Raw genomic sequence first — 15,688 nt, 5'->3', positions numbered from 1 at the left:
GAAGTAACCCCAGAGAAACGTACCAACTGTGTGGTACTATACTTAAGGTGGTAGAAAATGAAAAAGACCTGGGAGTAATTGTGCAGGCAGATATGAAGTTTTCTGAGCAATGCAGACAGGTTGCCAGGGCAGGTCATGGGGTTTTGTCAATGATATATAGGAATTTTGCTAGCAGGGAAAAGGTGGTGATTATCCCTCTGTATAAAGCAATGGTCAGGCCACGCCTTGAGTACTGCGTACAGGTCCGGAGGCCTCATTTTAGGAAGGATGTAGATTTACTTGAGCATGTACAGAGAAGGGCAACAAGATTGGTGAGGGGAATGAAGGGATCCTCTTATCAAGAGAGGCTTAAGTTCTGCAAATTGCAGTGGCTGGAGACTAGGCACCTGCGCGGTGATCTGATTGAGGTGTATAAGGCCTTGAATGGGTTCAGCACGCTGAATTGTGATGGGATCCTTTCACTTGTTCAGATTACGAACCTAAGGGGGCATAAATTCAAATTAAGAAAAGACAGATGTAGATTAGATGTGTGGAAATTTGCCTTTAGCCAGCGGGTGGTTAATTGCTGGAACAAACTTCCATCTGTCGTTGTGGAAGTTGATAGGTTGAATAAATTTAAGGAGGAACTGGACAGGCATTTGGAGGGAATGGTGTGATTTTTTTTTTTTTTTTTTTTTTTTTTTTTGGCTGATGCTGCATAAGATCATACATTTGCTTTCTTGCATCACATGCCACTACTACTATTACTATGTCAACATGAGTACAGTGTGCAGAATGCTGCATGACATGGATTATCATGGTTGTGCATCTGTTCACAAGTCACCTAATCACCCCAACCAATTATGAGATGCTGTCTAGCTTGGTGTGAGGCCCGCAGTTTTTAGACCATAGATCACTGGAGACTGTAGATCGACTATACATTGTCTACACTGTGTCTGCCAAACAATGAAGTTTGGCACACAGTGTGATGGTCTGGGGTTGTTTTTCATGGTTTGGCTTAGAACAATTGGCTGTTTTGGACAAAATCATTAATGCTAAGGTCTGTCTAGATGTCTTGGATGATTGTGTTAGCATTGTGGCAGCATGTTGAGGAAGGCCCATACCTATAATATCTATAAAATACAACATATCATACTGCTTGCACTTTTTTTTTTTTTTTTATGAAAACTCCAAACACGAAAGGTATCAAAACCTATAGTACTTGGTACTGTGCTTGGGTTGAAGAAGATTGGTAGGGAGGGGATTCCAGAAACTTTGTTCTGGAGACTAAACATGGGTTTCACTGCTTCAAGCCTCCAATAAGCAAAGTGGTGGTACTGCACCAGTTGATGAGAGACATCAACCACCTAGTATTAGTAAGTATTAGAATTATATTACTATTATATTAAAGTATTATTTATTAGTATGAATAGTGGTACTGGTTAGTATTAATATAAGTATAGTAGTACTGTGCATGGGTTGAAGGAGATCGGGGAGGGATTAGATTATTCTTTTACTAAATTGTAGAAAGTCTGTGTGGACTTCCATTAAGAGAAGTCTATCCATCCCCCAATGTAAAAAATAAATAATTTGTTATATTTCAAATCTCCATACAGGTCTAGAGCATAAAAATCTATGCTTCAGACGGTATATAATTAATGTACAAATATACTTTTCTCACATGTATAAAAACAATGCTTTTTCATGCTAATTATATAGCTTCCATAGCATAAGTCTATTTTAGCTGTAAACTCATATGGAATTCTTCATCTATACATGTTGGCAACTTTAATATTATGGCCCTCATGGTTAGCAGAGCCAGCAGAATTGCCACCCTCCCTGGTGTGGGGAGGGCAGCGAGTCCTGTGATGGAACGTTTGAGAAAGGACCTCAATCCGTCAGAGAACCTCTGGGATGAACTGGATTGTCAGGTGTGTATGTGTGTGTGTGTGAAGAGAGACTGTCCACAAAACAGCTGAACTGATTGTTGCTTTGAAGGCCTAATCGAAGAAAATATCCAAGGACATTTACAAAAAACTGGTGGAAAGTGTTCCATGAAGACTAGGAGCTGTCATAAAGGCTAAAGGTTTCAGCACACATTTTTAGTTTTCCTGTAAATAAAAGTTATTTGCAGATATACAAGTGTTCATATTAATGGGTAGGGCAGTGTAGCATTAAGTTTATAGAAAAATATATTCCGTGTTATGTTTGATTTTCCAGGAATCCATTATCAACACGAGGTAGAAATGCCTAGGCTCAACAGTCACGTACAAGTATCACATGACATCAAAAACATTTCTCCCTCTCTCTCTCAAGTTTCAAAATAAATAAATAAATAAAAAAAGAAATGTTTGTTTTTATGAGAAATCCCCACCTTCAACCAATAATAATGATATTTAATATTATTTACACCACAATAATATATTTGAGGAAAATAATTTTTATTTATTATAACACTATCTCAACTTTTGAGTAAGCATTTGATCAAAGAAGTTTCAGAAAAAAGTCATTCGCTTTCTCTGAAAGATTTCCATATGACTGGCCCTATGCTAAAGTGAAATTGAAGTTCTTTCAAAGATCAAGTGATCATTCTGTCGCTAGGACCATTTGACCTTTTACTTTAGTTTTCATAATTACATATTATTGCAGCTGATAATCCTCATAGTGCACTCAAAAGATAGTAAAAAATTACCCATGACCAGATGCGAAGTTTTAGCACAGAATATGTTTTATAGCGATAAGAACAAAAAGATTCCCAAGGATCCACTAATGAGTTGAGGTATCAAAAAATAAGTTAATATAACTTGTCAAATTTTTAATACAAATAAATCAACTATTAGTTTAATAGTTTATATAATAATTAATATATCATGGGATTCAAAGAAAGAAATTACCTTAAATCAGAACTCACTGGACTATTTCCATATTTAATAAGATATTCATCTTGCAAGCCACTGATATCTGAGCTATCTCCACCACCATTACCAATATTATCATATTTAATATTGTTTATAGCACCATGATGCAAATGAAGAAATTTTTCATTTGTTATAACACTATCTGGGCTTTTAAGTAAGGATTCAGTCAAAATAGGAGTTTGCACTGGAGGTGGTGTTGCCTGGGATAGTTCTTGGAGGTATCTTCGTAACTGTTTCTGTTTCTCTTCTAACATGGAAATTTGTTTATCAGCATATGTCAAAACAGAAGGATGGTCAGCAAAGTCATCTGAGGACAAATGTTTAGGTTGCTCAGTATTCTGGTTGGTGTTAGGTGGCAGAGGAGAAACAGTGCAAATGCTCTCAACTTCTATGTCACTTTGGTTCAAATGTAAAGAATTTGCAGGCAGAGGTATCTTAGAAAACAGATGTGAATTATTGTTATTATTAAGCAGAGAGGTAAAATTTGCATCCTCAATGTTAACAGGATTTGTGTGAGGAAAGATTTTTTCACTAACTGGACTATTATCACAGCTACAACCTGTATGAATCTTAATCAAAGCTGGAGATGGCTGATCTAAAGTGTATGACGACCGACGGATGTGACATCGAAAATGAGATTTATTCTTTTCTTTAGATGCTACCCCTGAATCTTTTTCATCCTTTGATAAACTCTCACCAAGACTACTGGGTCTCTTTTGTGTTATTAAATTACAAGAAACTTTACTAGTATCACTAGTCTGTGATGGGGATACAGATTCGCTTCTTATCTCAGTACCTTCATCTGATAGTGAACTCTGGGTATCAGGAACAACAAGCGTTTGTGTACTTGTAACACTAGAAATTCTAGAAACAAATCCATTAATATTCTGTTTTGACATTTCACTGGAGTTGTTAATGGTCTCAGGTGAGCTGATTAAGTATTTTTCTAAATCAGTACTTTGTGCAACACTCGTAGGAATGCTTTCTGTGTCTGTATCTTGTGCATCAACATTTTCAATGTTGACTTTCACAACAGTAACTGATGAAGTACAGTCATCTTCTAAGTCAGAAAATCTATCATCAGATGATGAAACTGAAGAGGTATCTTTAACTACAAGATCACTTTTGCTGAAGCTATTTATTTGAGGCACTTTCTGTAAATCATTGATAACAATTGGATTAACAATTGTAATGTCATATTTTGGATTATCTAGTTTAAAAGACATATCACAGTTAGTGAAATGTGTAATATCACTCAAAGAATAGCTCCTATGAAGAAAAAGGGATGGCTTTCTGAGAGTTTCATCACATGATTGTGAACGTCTCCTTTTCTTTGCTAAGCTCAACAGAGAAATGTTTTCCATATCCTCAACAGAGGTATCACTTTTAAGTCTTTCCCTATCTAGTTCTTTGAGAACTGTCTCAGACTTCTCTGCTACAGAGGACACTAACTCATCTTCCTCACCTGCTTCTGTGGATTTGTCTTCAGCAAGCTGCTCCTTGTAGGACAAAAAATCCTTTTCATTTTCAGCTTTTTCTTCATCTGCTTGATTCTTATAGGTCAAAAAGTCATCTTCTCTTTCAGATGTTTCTTCACAGGGCGTCAGGACTTTTGAATTTAAAGGAAATACACCATTGTCAACTTTCTAAAAGAAAGGAATGAAAAGTAAGTCTTTGTAAATGTTAAAATATATTAATAAATATTAACTACAAATGATTTTGTAAAATCTCCTAAATTAAATTTGAATTAAAAAACAGCTAATGAAATATCACATTTTAGACTCACAATGATCTTAAATATGATCTTTGTTAATTATAATCTTAAATGATCATAATTTAATTTTAACCAAATTTAATTAATGTTATAATATCAATTTTATTTCCATGCAGGAATTGAAATAATTAGATAATTAATGCTTCTCTGGTCTTACTGTAGACAGTCAAAGGTTGGCTTTGGCAGTTTAACTGAAGGGGATTAAAATAAAGTGTCTAGTAGACAAAATTTTTGTTTAAATTTAATTTCTGTAATTTTTAAATCTTATTTCAGTAATTTTGTGAAATAAATTTTTACAATATTTGTAAATTTAATTCTTAACTTTTCTAAAGTATTTCTGCTAAGTTAAATTCTTTGTTACTTCAGTAGCGAATTTTAACTTCACTAGTGGAAAATATTTTCGTAACAGTTTCATTTCTGTATTACTTGAACTAAAATTCTGTAATATGTTGAAAATTTAAATTTTGTAATCTTTCTTAAGCAAAATTTTACCTAAATAATGGTTATTGCAAGATCTACTTTCAACACATCATCCGAGGACACCATGATTCAGACAGAAATTCCTGCAGGCATTTCCAGTGCGAGTCATAATGTTCATTGCTTGTACAGCCCGTGACATGTATTCTAATGTTGGTCTAGCAGACAAAAAAAGCTCAACTGACAATTCTTTTCTTTGCACCTGATGTAAAGAGTGTACCAATCTCAAATTAAAATGTGGTGCATTATGAGAAGAATTTGCATCACTGAAGAAACAGGTGCTTGCCCTAGAAACAAATGTAACTAGGAGCTTGGCAGGTATCTTGTGACCTGCCAAGTGATGCACCTCTGATTTAGGTACATCAGAACAGAACAGTCAAGTGCATACTGCTCTGGTTGAAGGAAGTTTAGTTTTATTGAGATACTGAATTGTTGGGGAAATGGTTCACAATTTTTGTAATAAATATAGTTGTACCAGAACCAAGGTATGTTTGCATTGGTTCTTGGTTATGCATTGTCAGGAGAAAATTCCCAGACAAATGCCGCACTCAGGATTGGCTTCTGTATCACAACAATGCACCATTCCATGTCTTTACTGGTTCAGCAATTTTTAGCTAAGAACAAAATATGGTGATGGTCCTACACCCTCGCTATTCTACCTGGTATTCTGTGACTTCTTCCTGTACCTCAAAATCCAATTAGAAGGATGAAGAGTCGTTGTCATCAGGGAGATTCAAGATGAATTTCAACTAGCATTGGACAGCATCATGAAACAGGAGATCCAGAAATTCTTCGAATAGTGAGAGAAGTGCTGGAATCAATGTATAAACTTTGAAGAGGACTACTTTCAAGGAGACAATGCCAACATGTAACTAAGGTAAGTATAAATTAATTTTATTACTCCAGTTCAGAAACTTTTGGCTTACACCTTGTATATGGACATACTCCAATGAGTCCACTTATGAACGTCACATATAGAATGTATCATAACATGTGGGTTGTACTTTCAGGATTGAGCCAGGACCTGAAAACAATGAAATAAATGTATATAAACATGTCCAAATCTGAATGGTTACAGGGCTGTTTGAATTTTAAAAAATGGCATAAATTCAAGTCAGAGAAGGATGGTTGCAGGATAGATGTACCTTCAGAAGATAGAATAGGATAGAAGTGTGCCTTCAGCCAGCAGGTGGTTGATTGTTGGAACAGACTTTCATCTGTTGTTGTGGAAATGTTGAATAAATCCAAGGGCAAACTAGACAAATTCTTGGAGGGTATGGATGGATGAACTGGGTTTTTTTTGTTTTTTTTTTGCTGATGCTATATAAGTTTGCTTCCTTGAATCATTTACTATTACTAGACACACTGACTGTTAATTAATTAACATACAAATTCACTATCAAGGGAGTAAACTCAAATTTAAACAGAAAAATGTGATGCAGTATGTTTAATTTTATTAATTTTCTTCTTTAAAAGCTCCCATATAATGGCTTTTTCTTTCCTATTTTTACTTTTTTAGAATAACTCAACGGCTATTTTATTCTTCAGTACAGCTGAGAACAGACATTCTAAAATTAATATCATACATCTGAAGCATGCACTGTGCTATTCAAACATTCCCATTCCTGCCTGAAGTTCTTTTAATTCATATCCATTTATTTAATTTATTTTATTGTTGGCCTTTAGCCTTGTGCCAGAGGAGGGATCTGCTAGTGTCCGGGTTTGAGCTTTCTAGGTACGCGAGGATTATTGGCAATTACTGGTCTTTCACTCTGCCAATGGATGTGGGATTTCCCACCCCCCCTTCTCCGAATGATCCAAAACTCATTTTTGGCATTCATTATGGCAGAGCCGGGATACATACAAATTAACACATGACACAGAAGCCTATGATAGATACAAGTTGATCTGTAACCAAGTTACAAAGGAGGTTAGGCAGGCGAAGACAGATTACGAGAAATCTTTGGCAAGGGATGCAAAGAAAAACAGCAAAGAGTTCTTTACTTATGTAAACTCTAGAAGGAAGGGGATGAATCAGATTGGTCCACTTGATATCGATGGGTCAACTGTTGATGATCCTGCTCAGGTAGCTAACAAACTAAATGAATATTTTGCATCAACATTCACACATGAGGAGTTATTTAGTGAGGGGAAAGCCAGAGGTGTATTCAACTTTAGCAGTAAGCTAGAGAATCTTGTAATAACTGAGAGTAAAGTGGAGGAGAAATTGTTGAAGACAAACACAAGAAAGGCACCCAGGGTAGATGGGATCTATCCAGTTATATTAAAGAAGGCAGCAGAAGTAGTAAGCAAACCCTTAGCCATAATTATGAGAGTTTCCTTGGACTCAGGGGAGGTACCCACACACTGGAGATGTGCAAATGTGACCCCAATTCACAAAGGAGGATCAAAGGCTGACACAAGTAATTATAGACCTGTGAGTTTAACTTCTGTTCCAGGAAAATTAATGGAGGCACTAGTTAAAGAAGCACTGCAGGATCATTTAGACAAGACTTCAGTTATAGCTCAGACACAGCATGGTTTTGTTAAGGCGAAGTCTTGCCTGACCAATTTGATTGGATACTATGATGCAGTCACAAAGGAACTGGATGCAGGGAATAACTTTGACATTATATACTTGGATCTCAGAAAGGCTTTTGATACTGTTGCACATGGAAGACTGCTGCACAAATTGGAGCAGTGTGACATTGGAGGCAAATTGCTGCTGTGGATAAAGGGGTGGCTGAGGGGGAGAAGACAGAGAGTGGTAATCAATGGACACTGCTCGTCATGGACTAATGTTATTAGTGGAGTCCCTCAGGGCTCAGTGTTGGGTCCATTATTGTTTTCTGTATTCATAAATGATATTGATGATGGTATATCAAGCTTAATGTCCAAGTTTGCAGACGATACAAAGGTAGGCAGGGTTGTCAAGGACACTACTGACACTATGCTGCTGCAACAGGATCTGGAAAGGTTGAGCAGATGGGCTGAGAGGTGGCAAATGAAGTTTAACATTGACAAATGTAAAGTACTACACATGGGAAACAGCAACCCCAGAGCAACGTATCAACTCTGTGGTACTAAACTGACAGTGGTAGAGAATGAAAGGGACCTGGGGGTGGTTGTACAGGCAGATATGAAGTTCTCTGAGCAGTGCAGACGGGCTGCAAGAGTAGCTCATGGTGTATTGTCAATGATATATAGGAATTTTTCTAGCAGGGATAAGGAGGTGATTATTCCCTTGTATAAGGCAATGGTCAGGCCACACCTAGAGTACTGCATACAGGTCTGGAGGCCTCATTTCAAGAAGGATGTAGACCTGCTGGAACGAGTACAGAGAAGGGCAACAAGATTAGTGAATGGAACAAAGGGGTGCTCTTACGAAGAAAGGCTTAAGTTTTGCAAATTACAGTGTCTGGAGACTAGGCACCAGCAAGGTGATCTGATAGAGGTGTATAAAGCCTTGAATGGTTTGAGCATGCTCAATGCTGATGGATTCTTCCTCTCGCTCAGAATAATCACCTGAGAGGGCATAAATTCAAATTGAGGAAAGACAGATATAGGATAGACGTGCGGAAATTTGCCTTTAGCCAGCGGGTGGTTGGTTGGTGGAACAGACTTCCATCCCTTGTCGTGGAAGTTGATAGCCTAAATAAGTTTAAGGCTCAGCTGGACAGGTATTTTGAACGAACAGAGGGGTGAAGTGGAAGTGTTTTTTTTTTTTTTTTGGCTGATGCTGCATAAGCTTGCTTTCTTGCATCAAATGCCTCTGCTAATGCTAATGCTAAGCAATCCTATGCCTGCGGCAAAAGTGTTATAAGTATGCCCCCGTTATATGCAAATAGTCAATCTTTCAGTAGTGTAGCTAGGGTTATCGATGCCCAGGGCAAAATGTCTTTCTGGCGCCTGATTGTAATAGATAATTCCTCCAGTAACTTATATATGTACAAATTAAACAGAAAATTAATAATAAAAAATTTATAGAATGTTTTTTCAATTTCCATTTTCAACAAATATTCTCTAAGTTTTCTTCAGAACCCCAAGGTCCTTCATGAAACTGCAGGAGTCTAAGAAATACTTTTATGCAGAATACTTTCTCTTCAATTTTGCAAAGTACCTCTCTGAAAATAATGATGAAAATTAATTTTAAGTATTTTGATTGAGTAAAATAAAAGTATACCATAAGTTAAAGTATACTATATGTAAAATTAAATTTCAGAAATTATGAATACTATTAAATTAAACAAAGTCATGCAGTACCATATTAAACCTAATTATCTGTAAGCATGCAAAAAAAAAAAAAAATAATAATAAAATAAATAAATAAAATCTACAAAATCTCAATGTTTTTCTTAAAAGAACTGTGATGTGCAGGTCTCATTTGCTATGATGTGCAGATCTCATTTGCTAGGCTGCAGAAGTAGTTATGCTGTAGTTCCCTCAAGTGATGCTGTTTAATTAAATGGATGCATAAGCATGCTGTACAGTGCATATAATGCCAGATCTAAATTTCTGTAAATTTCAGCTATGAAGAATGATTTTGATTAATACTGAATATATGATTAATGACAGAAAATTACCAATACAGCTTAGACTATCTCCTGTTCATTAAAACACCAGAGATTACATTTGAACATGTAATCTCAAACTTCAAAGAAGCATATTTCAATGTATTTTTTTGAAGCCACAGAGCCTTCTTCTCTACCTCTATCAGAGTATCACATTACAGAAATGAATGTTTACTGGGAGCATCTCTTCAATGAAATTCTCTTCTGAAAGCTTAAATTATGATGGAGCCACTTTCAAATTAAAGTTCCAATGGCTTTATTCATTACTGAATATTGAGAATTCCAGGATAATTAATTTACTACTGCCAGTGATCAATCTGAAATAAGAAAAAAATTAATGATTTACACATTTTCTTATAAAATGACAATTCACTTTCAAGAAAAATATAGCATACCTCAATTCTATCAACTACAGCCTGAACCTTGTTAACCAGGCGGACTCTTTCAAGTTTTCGCCTAAGAATTCTTGTTTCAGCTATTACTGCTTTCCTTCGATATTCCTCCATCTCCTGCTTTGATTCAAGGGTTAACTGAAATTTAAATAGATAATGTGCCTTCAGTACAAACTAATAAATGCACCTTCGGTACAAACTAATAAATGCACCTTCGGTACAAACTTCTCCACTTATCTGTTATTGCTTACTTTAAATTTTTTTTTTTTTTTTTTTTTCAAATTAATAGAATTAATTAATGCATGTCATATACTGCAGTGGGTAAATCATGCTTGTTTGTTGTTGTTGTTATTTGGTTTTTAGGAGCATTAGCAACTAAGGCCATATTGCTCCGTGGATATGGGGTGGTCATTCATTGACCTTTCCGCATCCTCCGTATTTGGTGGTGACGGGCTCGAACCCCGGTCTAATCAAGAAGCATGTGCTACGCACTCCTTCCCACCTGGCTATGGAGGTGCCACGTAAATCATGCATATTGGCATGAAAGGCAATAAAATTGTTCTATAAAAGGTATTGGCTTCATTTGTTTATTTTGTTTAATAACATAGAACAGATGTAACAATCTGAAATACAGCAAAATAAATAAATGACAAAATCTAAGCATAGATAAATGGAGAACATTGGCAGCTCAGCTGTTTACTTTTTGCCAATATCTCTATGTGATTTACTTATTTTTTTATTAACTGTATTAACTATATTATTTTACTTTCATTTACTCTTATCTGGATTGTGGGTAAAAATTTAAACAAAAACAAACTCAGGCATAGTGCAGTTACAGAGTGCCTATAAAATTGCTTTGGTAATGTTCTATTTAAAAAATAAAATAATGAGAAAAAAAATATACAGAAGTGCAAAAAGCCACATAGGATATCTTCACCAGCAGTTCAAGAGGACCAGTATACAGAAATAAATGTAAAGGATTTTAGATTTTCTTCCTGGCCAGAGAAAAGTATTCACACCAACCATGAGATCATAATTTCTTGGTGTGTTATACAGGGGTCAAACAGTTTATCTAACAAGCTTGGGAAATAAAAGTTTTCTGAACATTACAACAATACCCTATACTGTCAGCCAACTGTGCTCTTGAACCAGTTGGGCAATGGCAATTGGAAACAAAATTCTCCTCAACTTCTAAATCTGTTGGAGGAAGATAACTTCCTCCAACAGATTTAGAAGACAATAAAGGTTTAGCAAATATAAAGATTAATAAAACCCAATATCAAAAATATTTATTTCCAAATAAAATAAATATACGGGAGCTACTCATTTCATACTGCCAATAGTTTGGAAATCTAGAAATATTGCCAAAACACAGTGTGTAAGCTTCTGTGTGCTCCTGATCTTCAATAATTGATTGATCTTCAATCACAATTATTGAAGATCAATAAGAAATGAATGTAGAGACAGTGAATATCACACCAGCTGATGGATAAGGAATTGATCAGGAGCACAACACTGACTGCTTCATGGCAAAACTTTCCATATTTATACAGACAGTTAAAAAAAAAAAAAAAGCAGTAGCAATAATTGTATAAGATCATTATGTACTGATTTGAATGAATAAATCTGGTAAGTTATGAACTTATTCTGGCAGTCGGCAGGCTTTCTATCATGAGTTGGTGGAAGACCACAGAATTATATTTAAATTAAATAATACTTAACTTAAATATAATTATATTTAGAGAACTAGTTCATCTTCCAGTGGTGCAGCAGAAAGTATTAAAAAACAAAATACATCTTAAAAATGTCCAGTTTTTGGAAAGCTAAGATTTAGGATATTGTATCTGTAATGGCCATTCAAAAATAAATAAATTTATATTTATATTCTGGATGGCCAAGGCTAGAAGATTTACTTCATTATAACTGTTTTAGTGCATTCAATTTACCAGCATGCAGGCTTTATCTCACAATGTGTGAATTTAAAGGTGGGCAAGAACCACTTAATACAATAAAAAATAAAAATTTAAAAAAAAAGAGACTATATATGAGGTGTGGCAATAAAGTTCCCAGACTGGTGCTGTTGCAGTCAATTGTATGAGTTTGAAAATAAACGGAAGTGGTACATTGCAGTTCAAACTTCCTCCAACAGATGATAATACAGAAATTGTCCAGTAGGCTGACAGCTTGCAAGTAACAACCAGTTTCATTAGTAGTGTTAGTGTTCTGTGTCACGATTTTGCAATGGAGTAACAAACAAAACAAATATCAAACTTTACCAATGTGTCTGAATGGTATAAGCAATTCAAAAATGGATGTGAGGATATTCAAGATGACCCAAGAAGTGGACATCCATCAACATCGCAAAATGAGGACAGAGTTGCAAAAGTTCAGGAAATTGTGGCAAGAGATCATCATTTGACCCTCAGAATGATGGCTGGTGAGTTGGATATGAATAAGGAAATGATTCATCAAATTCTGTGTGAAAGTTTAAGGAAAAGCAAGGTCTGTGCAAAATTTGTGCTGCACAACAATCTCACAGATGAACAGAAGCAACAAAGTGTCATCATGAGAAGACTTCATCCCAAATTGTCAAGAAAATCCTAATTTTCTTGACTGTATTGTTGTCACTGGAGATGAGTGATGGGTGTTTCAGTGTGACCCAGAGATGAAGAGCATGCAATGCTCTTTATCTCTGGTTCATCATGATATTGAAGTCCAGAGCATGCAGTGGACTTCAAAATCATCACCAAGGCCCAAAATGTTTCATTTACAGATGTCCAGTATCAAGACAATGCTGATCATGTTTTTTGACAAACAGGTACAAATTCCTTGTGAGTCACAAGGAATTTATACCTGAAGGGGAGAAAATCAATGTTGTATTCCATGTACAGGTGCTTTCAAACACTATTGAAGCACATTTCCCTGGTGAGGATGCAATTTTGAGGGAAAGCAGCTGGTTCTTGTTGCACATGACAATGCTCCCACCCATTCCACACTTGTTGTGAAGACATTTCTGATGAAACATGGAGAGATCAACCATCCACCCTATTCCCTGATCTAGCGCTAACAGACTTCTTCCTCTTTCCCAAGGTGAAACCAGCCCTCAAAAGAAAAAGATTTTGGGATGTTGAGGACATAAAGAAAAATGCAACAGCCTAACTGAATGTCATCTTTTGGATGCCTTTGCTGACACTCTTTTCAGTTTAAAATGGTATAATAAGTACGTTCAATTAGGTGGTGATTACTTTGAATAAAAATAAAATAATTTTTGAGCTTCTTCACTTTGTGTTATTTTTATTTCACAGGTCTGGTAACTTCATTGCCATACCTCATACATTACTCCAAGACCCCAGATATCAGCTTGTGAGAGTATATGATTAAATTTAATATGTTCAAAATAACATATTTCTATATTTTAAAAATGACACAAACTTGGATAAAAAAAAAAAAACTTATTAAAAACCCACAGGAGCTACCCTATTATTAAAAAACTTCCAACTAAATTGGAAGAGTTGGCAGGTATGATTAAGTAGTCAAATGGCCAGTGCAGCCACGATCATCATAGAAGTTTGCCACATTTTTTAAAATGTTCTTATGTGTAAAATTTATTGGAAGTTGGCCAGTTTCAATCCTTTAAATGGAGTAGAACATTAACAGGTCAGCTCCTGAGAAGTCAGCTTATCTTTAAGTATAGTAGAATATTGAAAAATCAACTTATTTTAGATATGGTTGCAACAGAGCTATCAGAACACAAATGAGATGAAAGTAATAGATTTAACAATGCCATTTTTTGTTATGTCTGCTTGGTTGGTTGATTGGGGGAGCTTTGGTGCATTGATTACTTTGTTAACATGCAGTTCACCAGATAAGGTACTTTATAGTGTATTATGTCTATGCAAGAATATATGTTAATGGGATGATCTGCATGTTATGCAGGCTGAAAAACCAAGAATAAGTTATGGGGGAGGGGAGTAACCAGAAACCATTTATTTTGAATAAATGATGATGTTTATATAACAAATTTTGTTCCTTTATATATTAAAATAGAATCACTTGGATTAAAAAATGCTTTTTTACATTTTTTACCACATTTCAGACTTCCTAAAGACTGAAACCACTTTTTTACAAAGTTAAACAATGAAATTATTCCAGCAAATCATTTATAAAGAATACCTTCAAAATTTACTAAAAAAAACAAAAAAAACGGCAATAATAGAAAGTTATAAAACAAATCAGTGAACTGTACTTATATTAACAGCATTTAAAAAAAATAGTAACAGTGTGAATTAAACTTTAAAAACTTTATTTGATGAATGACTTTGTCATATTGGACTATTTTTAAGGAGTAAAATGAGTAGGGTGTGACCAAGTGGATAAATAAACTTTTGTTTAGTCTCTAGGTGGCCAAGGCCAAAACAGTTTATAAATTATTGTGGCTTCACACATGTTGAATTATTAAGGACAGCTGGATTTTCAGTTAGTCGTAATGGTCCAGGCACTTTTTGTGGCAATGTACACACAAAATAAAATAATAAAATAATATTCAAATAAAACTAACAATATTTCATGTACTATCTTGAAAAAAAAAAAAAAAAAAAAAAAAACCTTAAAGATGCAGCTTTGTCCACTATAGATTTCAGGTTACAGGTTATATATTTCAGGTCCACTATAGGTTCTTACAGCCAACAAAGCTTTAAAAAAAATGAGAAATGCATGTTATACACCATAAGCAGCCTTTACAAGGTTTGATCAGAAAGTTTGAAATGTTTCAAAAAATTAATTTTATTCAAATATTTACATTAATATTTTTCAGTGTAGTCTATCCTGCAATCACACACTTGTGCCACTTGCCCACCACTGATCAAAACATTTTTGGAAGTATCTTTTGTGAATGGCTTTAGGCAATCTTGCCAGGTCTAATAAGCTTGCTTGAATAGCTTCAAATTGTTCTCCTTCTGTGTCCTGTTTTTAATTCTGAAAACAGCCAAAAGACGACTGGTGCCAAATAAAGTAGGTCTGACATGATGGGAATGTTTTTGTCAGTCAAAAACTGCTGGAAGCCGAGGGATGAACGATATGGCACGTGTTATGGTGAAAGAGCAAACCATTCTGCCACATTTTGGGGTTATTTACGGTAGTTCTTGGTAGCAGGTAGCATAGATACACTTCATAGAACAAATTCTGATAACACCACCTCCTTTTCAAAAATGCAATCAACATGACCTTTGCATGTGATTTTCACTGCCACACCTCTTTCAGCCTTGGTGATGACAACATTTTCCACTAGGAGCTTTGAATCTTGGGCTTTGAGTCATATCCATACACATACAAAAATTTTAATGTTCATACACTGTTAAAATTTTGCCATTTTCAGTACACGACAAATGGGAAAAACAAGTATTCACTCAAAGTGGCTTTCCACTAGGCTTCCTTGTAGCAAGTTAAAACATGGTGTGTGAATACTCAAAACATGTCATTTTAAGTCACACTCATAATATTTTAGCTATTGCTATGCATTCAAGAATTATAAAGACCATTCACTGAACTTTTTGAAAAAAACCTTGTATTAGGGATGAT

The 15,688-nt window shown here is 35.2% G+C and overlaps 1 protein-coding gene across 1 annotated transcript in view; it reads right to left on the bottom strand.

Annotated features, from left to right (window-relative positions):
* Positions 1 to 15,688, bottom strand: part of Cp110 (Centriolar coiled coil protein 110kDa) — an 80,419-nt gene that overhangs the window by 45,430 nt on the left and 19,301 nt on the right. The window contains exons 4-5 of the mRNA XM_090376108.1: positions 10,115 to 10,249; positions 2,874 to 4,543 (exon numbers count right to left, since the gene is read on the bottom strand). Of these exons, the coding sequence (XP_090232234.1) occupies positions 2,874 to 4,543; positions 10,115 to 10,249 (1,805 nt within the window). The remainder of the gene's footprint in view (positions 1 to 2,873; positions 4,544 to 10,114; positions 10,250 to 15,688) is intronic.

The sequence above is a fragment of the Mastigoproctus giganteus genome, chromosome 6, assembly GCF_048544385.1.
Source record: "Mastigoproctus giganteus isolate SK-2022 chromosome 6, ASM4854438v1, whole genome shotgun sequence".
NCBI lineage: Eukaryota > Metazoa > Arthropoda > Arachnida > Uropygi > Thelyphonidae > Mastigoproctus > Mastigoproctus giganteus.
Note: the sequence above shows the minus strand (reverse complement) of the source record. Positions and strands in the feature narration are given on the sequence as shown.